At 39.6% G+C, this 18,450-nt stretch overlaps 1 protein-coding gene across 2 annotated transcripts in view; it reads left to right on the forward strand.

Moving 5' to 3' along the window:
• The first annotated feature begins 1,243 nt into the window (after positions 1-1,243).
• Positions 1,244-18,450, forward strand: part of si:ch211-285f17.1 (sickle tail protein homolog) — a 158,737-nt gene continuing 141,530 nt past the window's right edge. The window contains exon 1 of one of the 2 annotated variants that reach the window (XM_067435478.1): positions 1,244-2,056. In XM_067435478.1, the coding sequence (XP_067291579.1) occupies positions 1,756-2,056 (301 nt within the window). In that variant the 5' untranslated portion in view covers positions 1,244-1,755. The remainder of the gene's footprint in view (positions 2,057-18,450) is intronic. The other variant, XM_067435479.1, reaches the window with a different exon arrangement.

Consider the following 18,450-nt stretch of genomic DNA (forward strand, 5'->3'; position numbering starts at 1 on the left):
TGTGTAGCTACAGGGTAAGTATGAATCTGTGTTCTGTAAATAAAAATTCCCCTCTTGTTCCCCTCTTGTTTCATGTTTTTACAGGGTAAATACAATAAAAACACTTATGAAAGTTTGTTTGCTTTATTACGCGGTACTTTCCGGGCTATAATCTAAAACTTTACAATTTTTATCAGTAAATTGTTACAATTATTGTTTATGATAAACTGAGATTTATCAGATTAATATGTACTCTGAGCACCCTGGGTAAAAACTACACAAAAAGTTATTATGTGACAGTATAGGCAAATCTGAACGATGACTAGAGATGATATGATATGGGATGATATGAATTTTTACAAGCTCAGCATATGCCCTGATATTTGATTACATGTGAGTGAATTATGACAGTAAAAACATTTAATACATTTAATAAAAAAATAAATAAAATAAATAAAAACATTTGAAACAAAATAAATACAATGATATAAAATCTTTAATTTAAGGATATTTTTGTGAAGTAAATCAGAATTCTTTTGCGATATGAGAAATTAGATAAGTAAATTGTATATTTTTCTTTGCTCTACTTTAAAATGTAGTATACTTTAAATTATCCATTTATTAATACTGATTTTTTGTTGTTGTAGCATTAAATAATTAATTGTCTCTAAGGACCTGTAATATTGCGGAAAAGGCAATGAAACAAAATAAAACTCCTTATATATTTTACTGGCATAATGAAAGTTATTCTGCCAAACTCTCTTTTTTTCTTTATTTAGTTGTGCAAACTTTCTTCAAGTGTGTTTGTGCTTGTTTTGACAACAGCAAACAGGATTTTTCCTCCATTTCCAACTCTTTTCAGTACAAAGTAAAGCTTCCAGCATGCCTTGCTTTGACACACACACACAGACTGCAGAGCTCAAGTACGAGCTATGTTAGTGTAATCCTTCTTCCTTTTTGCCGCTTTGTAATTCTCCAGAAATACGCAGGCACGTGTGTGTGTGTGTGTGTGTGTGTGTGTGTGTGTGTGTGTGTGTGTGTGTGTGTGTGTGTGTGTGTGTAATTTTCTACAGCACACACCACAGCAATGGTCTTCAAGCCTGTTAAATTGGAGACTGAAAGAGCCGCAGAGAGAGAGAGAGACTCACATGAGGATCAGTATACACAGCTGTGACAGCAACAGAAGACCTTTTCTCCTCCCTTTTCATTCTTTTCTTTTTTTTATTCCCAAGCATTGAGACTTTCTAAGCTGAGAGCATCTAGACAAGAGGAAACAGAAGGTGGAGAGAGCGAGAGAAAGAGAGTGACTTTAGGAGGGCAGAATGAGAGAGCGATTGAGACTGTGTGTTGGAATGCGCTGATACATGGGAACAGGCTGCTTATCTCCGTTCGTCCCCTTGTCAGTCATCCCGAGGCGCACACGCATACACTTCGGAACGCTGGAGGCTCCGCTTGGAAAGGTGGTGATTAACCCCTTCCCCCTCGTTCCTCCTCCTCCTCCGTCTATCTCGCCGTCTGGTTCTTTTACCTGCACTCGTCTGTACTCGTTCGGTGAGTAAAGACAGGAAGGAAGAGAGATGAGAGAGAAGGAGGGAGAGTAATGCCAAGACGGTGCAGTTCGTTCTCTGTGGAATACGGTGAAAATCCAGGGACACCTGTGGAACACAATTTGGGATATTCTACTAATGCAATTTGATTGGACAACTAAAATGGAAGTGAGTGACTGATGAACTGACTTAATTGAATTCACCAGCATTAAACCAGAATTTCTACAGTATGTCTAAACCTTCGCGGCTTGCTCGCCCATCCTCGGCGGGTCCCGGCTCCAAACTCCCCTCGGCCCGTCGGGATACACCTGCCGGCAGACCCAGAATGCTCGGCACGGGGGAGAAGGTGATGCGGACAGGAAGTGAGGGCAATATAGCCGGACAGAGGCCTCCCGTCAATGGGACAACGCATTCGCATATCCCGCAAAACTCTAATATAAAGGAGGAGGACGAAGTAGCCCAACCAAGAAGCAGAATAAGCCCACCTAAAGGGTCCACGGCAAGTGCAACCCAGCAAGTCACACAGCCCAGTAAGTATGAGCTAATCAAAGGAGGATACTCACACATTTATGCATTTAGCAGACACTTTCATCAAGACCCAACAAAATTCGTAAAACACAATGCCAGATTTATTAGACTACAAGATTAAAACGTACTCCGCTTCTCATATTTTGACCGCTGACTTTTGGACTCTTTGGTCACTGTTGATCGCAGATCTCTTGTTTTTATTATTTTAATGAATCCGTTCCCATAGGAAAATATCATTGTGCAGATGTTGCTTTTTTATGACTCAGGGGTCGGTAAGAAAGTTCCCAGGTGTGTCACATTAACCTTGCCGCAGACGTTTCTCCAAACATTCCTTGTGAGAATTGGAAAAAGACAAAAAATCTTGATCTTTTAATTGAATGTCTGTGTTCATACTTACATATCATGCTTTTGATTGAAGACTTTTGTGTCACAAATTTGAGCACAGTTAAAGACATTGTTGTGGAGAGACACAAAACTTAAAGGTATAGTTCACCCCAAAATCCTCACCCTTTATTGACATTTGTTGTTCCAAACGTGTGTGTTTCTTTCTTCTGTTAAACACAAATGGTAACCAGATAGTTGACGGTAGCTAAAGGCAAAGAGTATTGACGTTTTCCAAGTAATTTTGTTTTTCAAGTGTATGTGCTTTATCAGTGTTCTTCTTTGGAAAACTGTTACTTCACATTGTACTTTTTTACAATAAGTACAATTGTATTGTACTTTTTACAGCAATTTCATATTGAATATTTTTAATACTTAATTAGATTAAAAATGTACTGTATAAGTACTGTATACTTTTACTCAAGTAAAAATATTCAGTCTTACTTGAGTACAAGTAAAAAAATACTTTTTTTAAAATTAAAAAAAAGTAATTAAAAATATATTTTTAATGTAATTAGCTATTAAAGGTAAGAAAACAAAAACTTATTTATGAAATGTAGTGCAGTAAAAAGTATGACAATATATATTATGCTTTGGAATGCAGTGAAGTAAATTTTTTCTAAAGAAAAGCACTGATAAAGTATATACTTAAAAATTTACTTGAGTAGAAAGTAAAAATACTCCACTACTGTCCGTCTCTGGCATTGACTTCCATAGTCATTTTTCCCTACTATGGAACTCAGGGGGTGTTGTCAACTGTCTGGTTGCCAACTTTCTTAAAAATATCTTAATTTGTGTTCAACAGAAAAAGAAACTCACACAGGTTTGGAACAACTTGAGAATAAATAATGACAAAAATTTCACTTCTCTTTGCTGGAGAAAAACAGCTGGAAAGTCTCATTCCTACATGTAATTTGTCCTTCCTACTCAAGATTTTAGACCTTACACGTGTGTTGTATAATTTCTTATTTGTTATATTAGTCATAAGTTGAATAGTCATAATATTGTGACATATTGTAGACATTTAGTTTTAATTGTTGACTAAATACATATTATTAGGTTTGGTGTGAGATGTTGAAATATCTGTTGAGTATAAGTAAAAAATGAACATACTGTTTTGTTTGCAGAATTTAATCCTTTAGGTGTATTAAGCAGATTTGCATTATTAGTTTGAAGTGTTTGAATGTGGGTAAATTGCACAGATGGTATTAAGCTAAAAGTGTTTGGTGCCGGTGTTATATTTATTCATATACGGCTATGGGTTTTGTGGGATTAGATCAGAAGCAGGTTTGATTCTTCTCGATTTTTGCTGCATTCCTCATTAAAAAAGCCCCGAACAAAACAAAAACACATGGGCTCACCATCACATTGCCTCCCCATTCCAGCACAGTGGGGTGCAGATTAATGTCAGTTTGTGTGTGTGCATGTGTTTGTGAGTGTGATTATGCACCTCTTTATCACATTCCGCCCCAGTGGGTTTTAATCCTGCTGGTTGTGGTTGAAGAGCTCCATGTCAACTCAGACTTGCTCTAAAATGGTGATATAAGGCCCAAATCCTGTCACCTCAGCGGCCTTCTGGTGCCTGTCAATCATTTGATGTGTAGTGATTAAAAAAACATGTCATGTGTCATGTCCTCTCAGTGAAATTGCAGGAACGCACCCCTGGTGTGGGGATTTAGCCCCCCATCATAGGGATGATGTTAAGCGCTGGAAGTTCTTGAGGTTAACGTCCCTCTTTTAGTTATTCATGCACACACAGTAATGAGTGTGTCACTCTTATTTGTCATTCATTTGTTTGATCGCTGAAAAGAGATGTACGATGTCAGTCGGAATCTCAGTAAAACCTGGTTTCTGACATTTCTAAGTAATACCTGTGTTTACCTCCATCCTTTCCACAAAAAGGCAAGTAAAAGGCACTAGAATCCAGTTGTTACCGTGAAAATTGGTCCTCCATAGATGTAGCAGCTTAGTAGAGGCAAAGACATATGCTTGAAATATTTTCAAGGTGAATCATTAACACTCAACACAGACATTTTGCACAGTTTGTGCCAGTGATGGATGGATGATGACTACAGTTGTCCGAAAAAGGCTGCAAAAAGAGAAAACATTATGATTAATATGAGTTTTTTTTTACTTACGTCCTTATGGTTAATGCTTTTATTAATTAAAAACCTTCTGAAGTCATACAATAGAAACGAGTAAAAAATGTGTCCGAATTACTATACATTGATGTTGTTTACAGTATGCATATGCAATGCAGTATGCCAGCAAATAGTTTCACTCACCGCCTGCCATTTCGACATATAGTTCCCGGGAACAGACAAACAGACTTGCAGAACTCCGTTGCTGCTCTGGAAAAACAAACTGCATCCACTGTTTTCTTAATGCTGGGTTATTTGTGAAGCTGAACAAGGTTATCTTTCCCACTCAATCAAAAACACACTTCTTTATTGAAATTGTTGATTTCGTGGTCTTAAAACAAAATGACAGCGTTAGTGATGGTTCGGTCATGAACGAATAGTTCATTTTGAACAAATCTTTAATGTGACTCAGGAAAAACAAACTGTCCCAGAGAGTGATTCGTTCATTTTGTCTTGACGGCGCATGCGCAACACCCCATATTCTGTGCAGTCAGGAAACAGAATTGATTAGTTCATCTCTCGAGTCTGCTGGTCTGAATCTTCTGAGTCTCGTTCTTTTGTCACGTGACGTGACAGCTGTATTGGATACAGAATTAGTTAATAGTTCCCAAACCTCTCTTTTTTTTTTTACTCTTTCTGGTCTCAAATTGTAGCTTTTTTATTTCTTTCACTTTATAATAATTAGAATTTCTGTCTTGATGGTTCTTTTCCATAACATTGAATGTGTCATAAAGAGTTGAAAGTGCTTTAAACTTTATTTGAATGATGGGGGAAATAATTCTAATAAAGCAAAGATGCCTAGCCTGGATGCCGAAATTAGCCCCGCCCACAACATTTTAGATCAGGAAGTTCGGTCTGGACTTGATCCATAGAGGAGTGATTATGTCCAAACAGAAACTGTTCGGACCAATGAAATCATCAGAGCGGGCTTTAGACGATGATGGACAGATGATCAACAGTAACGTAATCATGCACGTCATCAAAGGGGCTTGTGTTGTATTTGATCAAATCTTAAATGAAGAGCTTGTTTTCTCTCTGAAATGAAGATCGTGTTGGTAGGTACTTTGTGTATCCTTACTTTTTTTTTTTTGTACACCGGCAAAGATCGTTTATTCCGGCGCGCGTGCAGACAATGTTGCCAAATTTTTACAACAAAACCCGCCAACTACTAGCCCTAAACAATAGCTTCTCGGGGGGTTCTAAGAGAAACAAATGGTGTTTGGGGGGTAAAATGTGTGTTATTTTGGTAAGGTTGCCTGCTAAAATTCACACTCATGGGTCTATATATCACATAATAGTCACTTCAACAAGCGGACATGGAAAACAACCTGAGTGAAAAAAACGCGGACTTGGCAAAATAGTGCAGTTGTGCTCTGTTGACATTTGATAACTAACATAATGTGTTCGCTTCGTTGCTCTGATTGTTTGTCTATCCAATTAATGTCTTTCCTGGTCATACTCAATTCTAGTCAGAATATGAGTCTAAAACTGCTCTATTGGGCTGTGATAATGGGGCGTGTTTTAACCGAATTTGGAAAGACATCAATTGGATAGACCTACAACCAATCAGAGCAACAAAGCGACGCATAACGTTATTTGTCAAATGTTGACAGAACTCAACTGCACATTGTGGTGTGGTTTTTCGCGCTTGTTTTCCATTTCCTCAGATTGAAGCGACCTCAATTATGTGATATATAGACCCAGGAATGCGAATTTTAGCAGGCAACCTTGCCAAAATGACACATTTTACCCTCCAAAAGCCATTTTTTTTCGAACAACCCCCCAAGATTCAAAGATCAGAGTTTAGTAAAATGATCTGAAATTCCCATTACTAGACAGCGCTGCCGATGGCTTCCGTAACCCGAACGAAGCTCATTGAAGGCCGTGCTCTTGTTCTCACTCTGGTTGATGTGCACACATGCTCATCCGGGAGAAGTGCCCACTCGAAGTATTCCGCCCTTTATGAAGTCATACAGGGCCAAACGCGAAAAAAGCATTACGAAACTTGTTCGAATCCTGAATGAGTGTATTTGGCACAATTTTTTTGTTTTAGTTTTTTTGGCCATGTTTAGCATGAGAATCCAACTCTTTGACAGTCCAAATAAATCAGAATGTATTAAATAGCATTAGCCCCCCCAAGCTTTTATTTTCAGTTTAAGTTTATGTTTTAGTAATTTAATGTTCAGGAGGAGCATGTTCAAATGATCTATCCAAACAACTCATCATCAGCAATTACCACATCTATCCTATCAGCATGAGAGGAAGCCTATATATGTGCACACACAGTCGACTCACGACCTTCCTCAACATATTTCAACATCCCTCCACCACCCATGACTCCTCACTCTGGGCGTGTTCCTACCACAGCCAGGAATACGGGGGGAGTACTCTGGATTCAGGCCAAATACTGAGCTTGGAGCCCTCTCCTCAGACAGCATGCCAAATAGGCATACCATTACCATCTGACTTATTTTTTAAGTGTGAACTCGTGAAAATGTCATTGAGTCATTCAAAGAAAATGGATTTATTCAAACTATAGTCTCACATAGTCAGATAGATATAGTCTAGTCTCAAATATTTTGCTATAATCAAACTATCATAACAGTGTCATTTTAATTACCTCATCTGTCGACATGATGCCAGTGAATTGCAGTACTTGTGCAAACATATCCACATCACTATGATCAAATGCTTTCTTAACGTCTAAACATCACTCTCAGGACTCTCGTTGGGTCGGGATGTTCTTTAAAAGTTTATCGTGGCTAAGAATCTTTTCCATCTTTTTATTTCTAAGCAAAGAATGAAAAGTCCGGGCACGAGTTGCTGGCTGCAGTTCACTTAATGGCCAATGGTGTCGCTATAACAAAGGGTTCTGAATTCTTCATATGGCCATTTTAAAGCTACACTGTGTGATATTTTCCCCCATCTAGCGGTGTAAAGGTATATGACAATCCAGTGATTATTAGTTTCTGTTCCTCTCAATTCCGATTTCGTTTTAACTCCTACGGTGGCCGATTTAGTCCAAGATTAACATGGCTTCCAGTTAGACCTCGTCCATGAGTGCCATTGAGTGTTAAAACGGGAAAGTCGAAGCTTGAATTTACGGCTATGTCTCTCTTTGGCTAATGTACTTTCAAGATGGAGGGCCAACATGGCGACCGTTATTCGAACTCCTCACCCGTATGTATTTTCAATGGCATATTATAAACTTACGAGAATACTTTATTACTTGAAAGAAGTAAATATACATTAATGAGCACATATATTTTTGAAAGAACTAAGTGTTTTTAGCTAAAAAATAAACTAAAAAATTTACACAGTGTAGCTTTAAAGAAAATTGTTTGCAAAAGTTTTTTTAAAATAACAATAACAACAAATGACAGAAATGTATTCCTGGAAACACTGCAAACTGTCTCAGATCTGCCCAAAGCCAATGGCAAATATTGTAAGTTTACACACAGCTTTTAAACATTTCTTTAGATTTTAAATAGACCATATAAGAGTTAATGTTTTCTAGACTTAGAGTTCAAGCATATCTCCTAACATGAAAGAATGGTTCTCGAAAAAGGGAGTGAGTGGAAACATTTCCCAACTGCAGAGAGATAATCTGTGCATCTTTTTGTAATTAGCATTTCATTTCTTTAATAAACGGAATGCAGCTTTTAGTATTAAATCTTAGACACCAGACTGCAAGTGATGAGTAGCATTACTGTTTGTAATGACACTATTTTTAATTACAAAACTTTAAACTTTTCCTTTATGCTTTGAAGAACCGCCTAGATTCAAGTGAACAAGAGTCTATTATAATCACCTGTGATCTGATACTAATGTTTTTTACCTAAACATTTCCTCAAAGGAACATCTGGAAGGAAATCAAATACATTGTCTTTTTAATGTCTGATAAAGGAGAGATTTGTTTATCAGCAGTCGGCTTTCTTAAAGGGGTTTTCTGTGTATCTGCAGGTAAAATGGTTCAGTCTTTTGTTTAAACTACTGTTAGCACTCTTTGAAAGTTTATCACATGCAGGTGTAGCTGGACAAAGAACTGTATCACAGTCAGTAAATTTCATGGCTGGGTGGTCTTGCTTACTCATGGTTCAGCCAGACAGAGGTTATGGGAAAGAAAGAGGGCAGAGGGAGGGAGAGACAGTCCCCTCATCACAAGTTTATCTTAAGCTGGTTGGATCTCTGTACTCAGGCTTTTGCTGTTTAATTTTTCCATGCTAAGACTATATATATGTGGTCACCCGGATAGATGTGTTTAACATATCAGTCTGAGATCTGCTGATGTAAAAAGCATAACATTTCACTAGGGGGGTTATGGGACAGCCGGTGTATTTTGTACTCCAAATTAATGCAGTCTGACTTTAGCTTTTTAACATTGTGAGACTCAAATCAAGAGAAAATGATACAGTTCAGTCATATGTTTAGTCATTTTCTTTTCATTTAAAGGGATAGTTCACCCAAAAAAGAAAATGTGCTGTTTATCTGCTTACCCCTAAAACATACATTTACACTGACCAGCAACTGCATCTTTCAAACCCCACCTTTATTTGTTAGCTCAACAGTCACAGAATGGAAAGCACAGGAGTGTGGGATACCAAAGGCAGCAAAGGATGCATCTATGCTGCCTTTATAAATCGGTCAGATGAAGTTATCTCAGAAGACAAGAAGTGAAGCTAACATTGGATTCAGACATACGTTGATGCCTTCCTACCTTGGAATGAATCCTCTGAAGGCAGCATTTTTAATCTTTCAGGCACAGCCACTGCTAACACAACTCAACCAGTCCTCATCCTATTGTTTTTAAATATGCTCTGTGCAGGAATTATTTAATTAACTAATATTGTGATGATGTGAACATTCCTGAAAGAAAACACAAGGCAACAGTCAAGGAATTTCAGGGAGTTCAGAAACAGCGCTTACTGACCTAGAGGACAACTCCCTTTACAGTGGACTTTTTGCTTTGTAACTTTGCAGACTTTGCTCAAACAGCAAAATTACACACTTAAAAAAGTTGAAAATGTAAAAAAGCATAATAGGTCCTGTTTAAAAGGATAATTCAACCTGTTAATTGACTTAAATCTCTCTTTTCCACACACAAGGCTATCTTATAATTTCAAAAGACTTCATGAAAGTCATTTTTTTTAAATGCTTTTATTTTTAAACAAAAATTAAAAACAAATAATATTATTATTCAGCAAGGATGCATTACATTGATGCATTACAAAAGCAACAGTAAATACTTTATAATGTTACAAAAGATTTCTATTTAAAATAAATGTTTTTTTTACTTTATATTCATCAAAGAATCCTGAAATCATGTTTTCAACATTAATTATAATAAGAAATGTCGCATTTGATTTTTTATCATGTTTATGTTTTTATGTCTTTTATTTTGTAAGTTTTTAAATCAAGGTTGCTGGTTGGTTCTCATGTGTTTCCCTTGCCCTCATGTGCCTTCAATTTGTAAACATTTTCACGTCCTCGTCGAGCTCAAAATTACAGCTTTTAAGATGGGAATTGCCTGAGAGCTCCTACTTGACTAGTTGTATCACCTGACCTCTACAGATTAATTTAGACATTGATAGTGGTGCCATAGAGCACATAATTCCCCGTCCGAGGACGTGAACAACTCTGAGTATAACGTTTTGTTGTCTTGAGACTACGGTAATTATGACATGGTGTGAATGAAGCATAAGCCCTCTTGTTTGCCTAGTTACCTTGTCATGTTTTGTTGGTTTAAACTGCTGTTTGGTGATTTCATCATAGTCAATTTTATAGTTTTTTTTTCACTTTGGATTATCTTTGTTAATAAGTATTTTAAGAATTTATCATTGTTGAAAATTCAACTGCCATCACAGGAATAAATTGCATTTTAAAATACTGTATAAAAAACAGTTATTTTAGTGTTTTAGCGTATTTTGGTCAAATAAATGCAGCCTTAGTGAACATAAGAGATATGCACCCTAGCGGCAGCAAATCTAATCTGCCGCGAGTGTCATCTAGCAACTCTCAATACCTTCTGAGCTGTAAAAACCAAACTCTGGTCAGTCCAATCACATTGTGTATAGAGTCAGTGGGTGGATCTTAACATAATGACAGAGTTGCACTTGCATGCTACTAGTAAACATGGTGGCTGGCGAACGGCGGCCTTTCGAATCAGCTTTGACAGCGACTCTGGAAGACTTGGAGTTAAGCTTTTCTCTGAGAAAAGAACAAAGAACAGCACTGAAGTCATTCTTAAAATGGGAAGATGTGTTCGGAGTTTTGACGACTGGATATGGCAAAAGTTTAATCTGTCTACGAGCTCTGCTTCACCTTCGTTGCTCTGGTTGGTTGTAGCGCTATCCTATCGCGTGCAGATGGAGTTTGAAAGACAACCGTTTATCCCGCCCCTCAGATTGAGCCCTGTCAATGGTGAGTTTCCAGACCAAACATCTTGATGTGGGTCTGGCTTGTTAGGCTACATAAGAGATACATTGGAGAACATTTTTCACAAACAATAAAACATATTTAGTGTATGTTTTTATTTAATAATAATTTTTGTGCTCTACAGAAGAAAGAAAATCAGAAAGGTTTGGAACAACATGAGGGTGTGTAAATGATAGTTGTGGTAAGTGACGAATGACAGAGTTTCGATTTCGGGATGTACTATTGTTTTCATGATCACAACAGAATAATCCCATGATTTTTGGTGCAAGTGTCAGACGGGGACGTGTTCTTCTAATTAAGAGAAGTCTAAGTCATTACAATGGAGACTGAAGCCAGTGGAAGTGCTATAAAGAGAATTACGAGTGGGACTTGATTAAGAAACACTGCTCATTAACCCTTAATCCTTGCTGATTAAAAAGTGAGATGCACTTAATCCAGAACTGCCTAAATTGAACACAACCCTGCAGTTCAGGGAGCCGGGGAGGCGCCAGCAGTTCAGGGAGGATTGGCCTTAGTGGCCTTGACCCTGGAACTTAACTATTGTTGGGAGAACCTATGAAGGTGAACCGGAGGTGGGCTCATGGGCTCGAGCTGATTCTGGGGAGGACCCATGGGCTGGAGCAGACTCTGGAGCAGGCTTATGGGCTGGAGCAGACTCTGGAGTGTGCTTATGGGCTGGAGCGGACTCTGGAGTGTGCTTATAGCCTGGAGCGGACTCTGGACTGTGCTTATGGGCTGGAGCGGACTCTGGAGTGTGCTCATGGGCTGGAGCGGACTCTGGAGTGTGCTTATGGGCTGGAGCGGACTCTGGAGTGTGCTTATGGGCTGGAGCGGACTCTGGAGTGTGCTTATGGGCTGGAGCGGACTCTGCAGTGTGCTTATGGGCTGGAGCGGACTCTGGAGCAGGCTCATGGGCTGGAGCGGACTCTGGAGTGTGCTTATGGGCTGGAGCGGACTCTGGAGTGTGCTTATGGGCTAGAGCGGACTCTGGAGTGTGCTCATGGGCTGTAGCGGACTCTGGAGTGTGCTTATGGCATGGAGTGGACTCTGGAGTGTGCTCATGGGCTGTAGCGGACTCTGGAGTGTGCTCATGGGCTGGAGCGGACTGTGGAGAGGGCTCATGGGCTGGAGCGGACTGTGGAGAGGGCTGATGGGCTGGAGCGGACTGTAGAGAGGGCTGATGGGCTGGAGCGGACTGTGGAGAGGGCTCATGGGCTGGAGCGGACTGTGGAGAGGGCTCATGGGCTGTAGCGGACTGTGGAGAGGGCTCATGGGCTGTATCGGACTGTGGAGAGGGCTCATGGGCTGTAGCGGACTCTGGAGTGTGCTTATGGGCTGTAGCGGACTGTGGAGAGGGCTTATGGGCTGTAGCGGACTGTGGAGAGGGCTTATGGGCTGTAGCGGACTCTGGAGTGGGCTCATGGGCTGGAGCGGACTCTGGAGTTGGCTCATGGGCTGGAGCGGACTCTGGAGTGTGCTCATGGGCTGGAGCGGACTCTGGAGTGGGCTCATGGGCTGGAGCGGACTGTGAGGGTGCTCATGGGCTGGAGCGGACTCTGGAGTGTGCTCATGGGCTGGAGCGGACTCTGGAGTGGGCTCATGGGCTGGAGCGGACTCTGGAGTGTGCTCATGGGCTGGAGCGGACTCTGGAGTGGGCTCATGGGCTGGAGCGGACTCTGGAGTGTGCTCATGAGCTGGAGCGGACTCTTGAGTGTGCTCATGAGCTGGAGCGGACTGTGGAGTGGGCTCATGGGCTGGAGCGGACTCTGGAGTGTGCTCATGGGCTGGAGCGGACTCTGGAGTGTGCTCATGGGCTGGAGCGGACTCTGGAGTGTGCTCATGAGCTGGAGCGGACTCTGGAGTGTGCTCATGGGCTGGAGCGGACTGTGGAGTGGGCTCATGGGCTGGAGCGGACTCTGGAGTGTGCTCATGGGCTGGAGCGGACTCTGGAGTGTGCTCATGGGCTGGAGCGGACTGTGGAGTGTGCTCATGAGCTGGAGCGGACTCTGGAGTGTGCTCATGGGCTGGAGCGGACTGTGGAGTGTGCTCATGGGCTGGAGCGGTCTCTGGAGTGTGCTCATGGGCTGGAGCGGACTGTGGAGAAGGCTCATGGGCTTGCATAGGCTCAGGTGCTGGTGTCAACACTGGAGCGGACTCTTTATTTTTAGATGTTGAGTAATTGCGTTTTTTGTGTGTGAGAATGCTGTTCCGATTAAGCCTTGACAGTGTTTGTATGTGTCTTGACACAGTTAACTTCCAAACAGTGCTGGGAGATCCAAAGAGAACACGTTTTGAATTGTATATAATTTAACAGAGGGGATGATGGCTACATTTGCATGTGTCTTGACGGTTACAAATAAAGCCACAATAATCACATGGGGGGAAATTGTCAATCATATTGATAGATGATGCAGAGGAAATTTCGACCAATAAGAGAAGTGTTGTGGTCACATTTTGGTACGTTTTGAAATGTTGCCTTCAGTGAGCCGAACCAAGAAGAAAATTTAACACTGTAACAAATCAAGTCCCTTTTTTGGAACAAAACAAATGAGATGGTATATATATGTAGGTGTGGAAATGCCCTTAGATTGATAACAGAGACATGTTGGCTATTTTTAAATGGATAATTTGCCTTAAAATAAAATAAAATATTTTTAATTCAAGTTCCAAACCTGTATGACTTATTCCGTGGAATAGATACGCAGAATGCCTGCTTATGCTTTCTTTGCATGGAAAAGAACAGCATGAACGTTCTTCAAAACATCTTGTTTTGTGTTCCACGGCAAAAAAGAAAGCAATATGGGTTTGAAACAACACAAGGTTAAATATTTAAGAATAATAAAAAAATATTCAGTTTGAGCTGGCTCTAAACTGTCAGGCAACCAAGCAAGAAGCTTGCATATTATTATTTTTTGATTTTTTTTTTTACAAATGAGAACTATTTTACTTTTTATTTAAGCATATTTTTAAGATATTCGAAAGACAGAAAGCCAACATGGATGGACATGGACACTATTTGCTCATCCCAGATTTATTGTAACTAAATTACTCTTTTAAATGAGGTATTTTGTGTTTGGTAGCCACTGCATTAATCTCGGACCAGCAGACTATTATTCCTTCAGACAGATGGAGTGCTCTGTTTGTGAAAAACTTAATTCATGTGGGCAGAAGTTGATCCACAGGTCACCGACCAGCTCAGCTAATGAAAAGTGCCTGAGTGCTTTAACTTAATGGCAAATGGAATCTGGTAATTGTTCACCGTTTGGCAGGAAGGATCGAAAAGGGGAGGGAGAGAAAGAAAGGAAAGGTTTATCATTCTGTGCTGCGAGATATTCTAGTCTCCTAAAGCATTCGAGGAGAGTTAATTTCAGGAGAGGGAGCAGCACTAAGATAATTTTCCTAACTTCAGGAATTTTCCAGAATCCTTTCCGCTGAGTTCATAGGCTGTGAAAAATGGCTTAAAGGACACAGTCGCCAGAACCTGATATCAATGAAATCTGGACAAAAAGGGGAGGGAACGACCCTTCCAACAATGCCCACCTTAGACAAACTTTAAATTAGGTCACTGACTGGACTTTCTTTATTCTGTGGAACATGAAAGGAGATGTCTAACAGAATGTCTACTTATTATTTATTTGCAGTGGAAAGAGCAGCATGAACATTTTTCAAAATGTATTCATTTGGATTTCAGAAGAAAGTTTGAAACCCCATGAGGGTGAATTTGTAATAAAAATAACTGACAGGCAACCAAACTTGTATTTTAAAAATGAGAATTACTATGCTTTGTATCCAGACCTGAGGTAAATTAAATCTGGAAAAAAGGGATGGCGAGACCCATTCAACAAAGCCCACCTTAGACAAACGTTGCATTGGGTCACTGACTAGACAAGAACCAACAAGTTGTGGGTATTTACACAAGTATATTGACATTCGAGGCAGTTTGTATTGATTCATGGTGTAGCTCTACACGGTTTAGATGTCACAAAGTGTCTAGGGTGATATGAGTCAAAGAAAGAGCCAAAGACAGAGCGGGGACACACCTGGTTTTGCTGTTACTGTTTATCTCCCTCTGAGCTGAATTCATGCCCTGAGGCTCATCACATGTGAAGACTTCAGTTAAGTGCCGGTTGTTATTGCTAAAGAACTTCGTAGTTGATATACACAGATACATTTTCTTATCCTAAGTGCTTCTTCAAGAGTATTTCCAAGTGTCATTGGAGAGCCATCAGAGATAACTCTCCTAAGCAGAAATCAATAAAAACATGCGCAAGGAATTGAGATGGTGTGGCTGAGATTTTGAAGATTCCAGCAAAAAACAAAACAAACTGCACTGTAGAACTAAAAAAAATTTATTAAAAAAATACTCCAAAAAAGCCTACGTCATTCTTACCTAAAATTCTGTTCCTTACAAATGATATTTTTATGGTGCTTTTTTTGTCCTCTTTGGACCTTGTCAACTTCAGTACCCATCCACTTTCATTGTAAGAAAAAGGACGGGATATTCTTTCAAAATAAGTAAAGTTATGTTTAATTTTAGGTGAACCACTACTTTGAACTGCCTCTTTGTCATGTTCCATGTTTTTACAAAGGCAATTTGGTTGTACAAACCTATTCTATTCTGTAACCTCTTAAGGAAAAGACGGTCGGCTGTCGGGCAATGGACGTTTAGTAGCGTCGGTCGGCTTAGTTTTTTCTGTGTTGTTGGCTCTAGTTGGATGCCATCTGGGGTTTTTGTGCCAACTTGAGTCTGTGCACAAGAATAAAAGTGAAAGTGATGGAAGCGAAGCGAGCAAAGAAGTTAAGACGTTACAGACAGAATGCTGTTATAATTGTATGTCATCTTACCTGATCACTCAAAAGCACAAATAATTTCATAATAACATAAGCCGACTGGAATAAAGTGATCAGTGTGATTGATAGTCTATTCGAAATGGTATGCAAGCGCTGCTTTGTTTACGGTTTGCATATCTGCAGTATTGTTTTTTGAATGACGAAAACGACAATTGATGCCCGCTGATACAGACGTTTACTTGCACGCAGGCGCAGAACGCATGTGCTGACAGACGCCTTTAGTCCTTTTGGTGTTCAAGCGCAGCTTTTTGGCCGAGATGCAGTCGACGAAAGCTAGTGGACGTAGCTAGCTCTTTAATGTCGCTTGGTGTGTCCCGGTCTTTAGCTTTTCAGTTTTGACACGTTATTCGCACACACCTCTCATCCTGTGTTTTTGTTGTAAATAGAGGCTACTTGTTATTTTAGTGTTATTTATATAGTATTTCAGTATTTATTTATATCTTGAGTTACATTTTTTTCCATTTTAATTTTAGTATAAGTTTGATCCACTCTTACATAATTTTGTGCTTTTGTCACCTTTTTTTTATTTATTACATTTGAGTAATGTCATTTTAGTACATCAACTTAAATAGCTGCTGAAGCAGCATTTCTTATTTTCATGTAAGTTTTTCATGTAATATTTATATTTTATTTTAGCTTGATTTTAGTATACCAAAAATTTATTTAATGGTTACTACACTGTTAATTAAACATCATTATCTGCAAACCTCACCAAAACAAAGAGATTCAGAACACTTGTACTATGCAGAATAAAACAGATATAAATTTCCATGCTAGATGGGAAGTTTTCTTGACTCCTGACAACACATGAAGTTTTTTTATCTTTGTTTTCACTAGATCTGCAATGGCAGGATTGGACTCAAACGGTTCCTTCCTTCCATTGTGACTATTCCTGGATGAGAATCCAGTCTTTGGCTCCCAGCTGTGAGCATGTTATTTAAAGTAACACAATGGTGGAATTCCTGTGAAAGTTCATCTGCTTGCATCACTATATAAGTTAAAGTGGCCAGGACATCCCTCTGATATATATCTGATAGAGATGCATAAGCCGATAATTGTATATGTTATGGTGGATGATAAATGGATAAATTGCCAAAGATAAATATAAAATAAAATCATTATCTCTTTTGAATATGATGCAACAAGCTTGGCACACCTACAGGTCCTTCTCAAAAAATTAGCATATGTGATAAAAGTTCATTATTTTCCATAATGGAATGATACAAATTTTACTTTTTTTTAGATTCATTGCACACCAACTGAAATATTTCATCCAACCGTCTCCATTGACTTTCTATTGCGGGAAGTGGCCTCCTTGTAATTTCAGACTTATTTCAAAAAAGCGAACAATGTCTAAAAGCTGATATGTGACAAGGTGTACAGAAAACAAGTTAAAAAACCCAGGAACAAAAAAACTAAAGCTTCACATATTATTGCCTGTGTCCACTTTTATCTCCTTAAACCCTCGTATTTTGGGGTCGACAGCTTATAAAAAATTAGTTATTTTTTAAATTAGCTGTTTTTTAGCTTGTGTGCTATACACCTTGTTTATATATCAGCTTTTAGACATTGTCCTGTTTTTTGTTATAAGTAAAAAAAGACTAGGCGACCGCTTCACGCAATACAAAGTCAATGGAGAGCATTGGATTGTCTTCCCCCCCCCCCCCCCCCCCGGTGTGGGCGTGGCCTAAATACGCTCTGTCTCTCTAGCACATTTCCTGTTATGCATTTATAATACCATTTGGTTCGTTGTCGGACTGCTTTCACACTTTAAGCGAACCATCCCAGAGTTCGTTTTCAATTAGACAGACCACATTGTTCAGGCGACCTTGGAGCTATTGTTTTGGTTCGGATTTGAGAGAGATTGCCTTGTTCACATATGTGTTCACATATGCCTAAACTAACTAAACCAATGGAGAAAACGAACCAGGTTCCGAAACAAACACACAGGTGTGAAAGCACCATTAGAGCGACTATACAGCAGAATTTAATTCTGCTTGCATCATTGAATCATTATTTTCCTCTTTATAACTATAAAGCTGCTTTGAATAAAAGCACTTTATACAATACAGCAGTAGTGCCACGTCAATATCTTCAATAATCAAATAATCTCTCATGAAGTCACTTCTCTCTCAGTTTGCAGAAGTTTAATTGGAGATCTGTGTTCTCTGCCCCAGTTTCCACAGAGCCCTTATGAGACTATGAGCTCTGACAGGTTTGAGGCCCACACATGCAGCACTGACAGAAAATTGTATCTTTTTAATCGTAAACTGGTGCAAAGGATGGACTGTTCCTCGCATTCCTCCAGAGCTTGTCGGCTTCTTTTTGTTCTGTTGCCGTTTCTTCTGTCTCTCCCTTTTTGTTCGCCTCTCCGCTCACATCGTTTGTTAAAGGTTGCCATCTTTCTTGTTTGTCTGTCTCTCTACCTTTCTCCACCTCTTATTCTCTTTTTTCCCTCCATCCTTTGCTTTTTCTTGCCCTCTTCTCCCTGAACAGGTTGTGCTCTGGTTTTCTCAGTGCTGATTAAAAGTAGCGTCTCTGTTTGAAGTCTATTCAGCAAGCTGTGTGTGGTTGCTTATTAGGGTCAG

Source organism: Pseudorasbora parva, chromosome 24, assembly GCF_024679245.1.
Source record: "Pseudorasbora parva isolate DD20220531a chromosome 24, ASM2467924v1, whole genome shotgun sequence".
NCBI classification, from domain to species: Eukaryota; Metazoa; Chordata; class Actinopteri; order Cypriniformes; family Gobionidae; genus Pseudorasbora; species Pseudorasbora parva.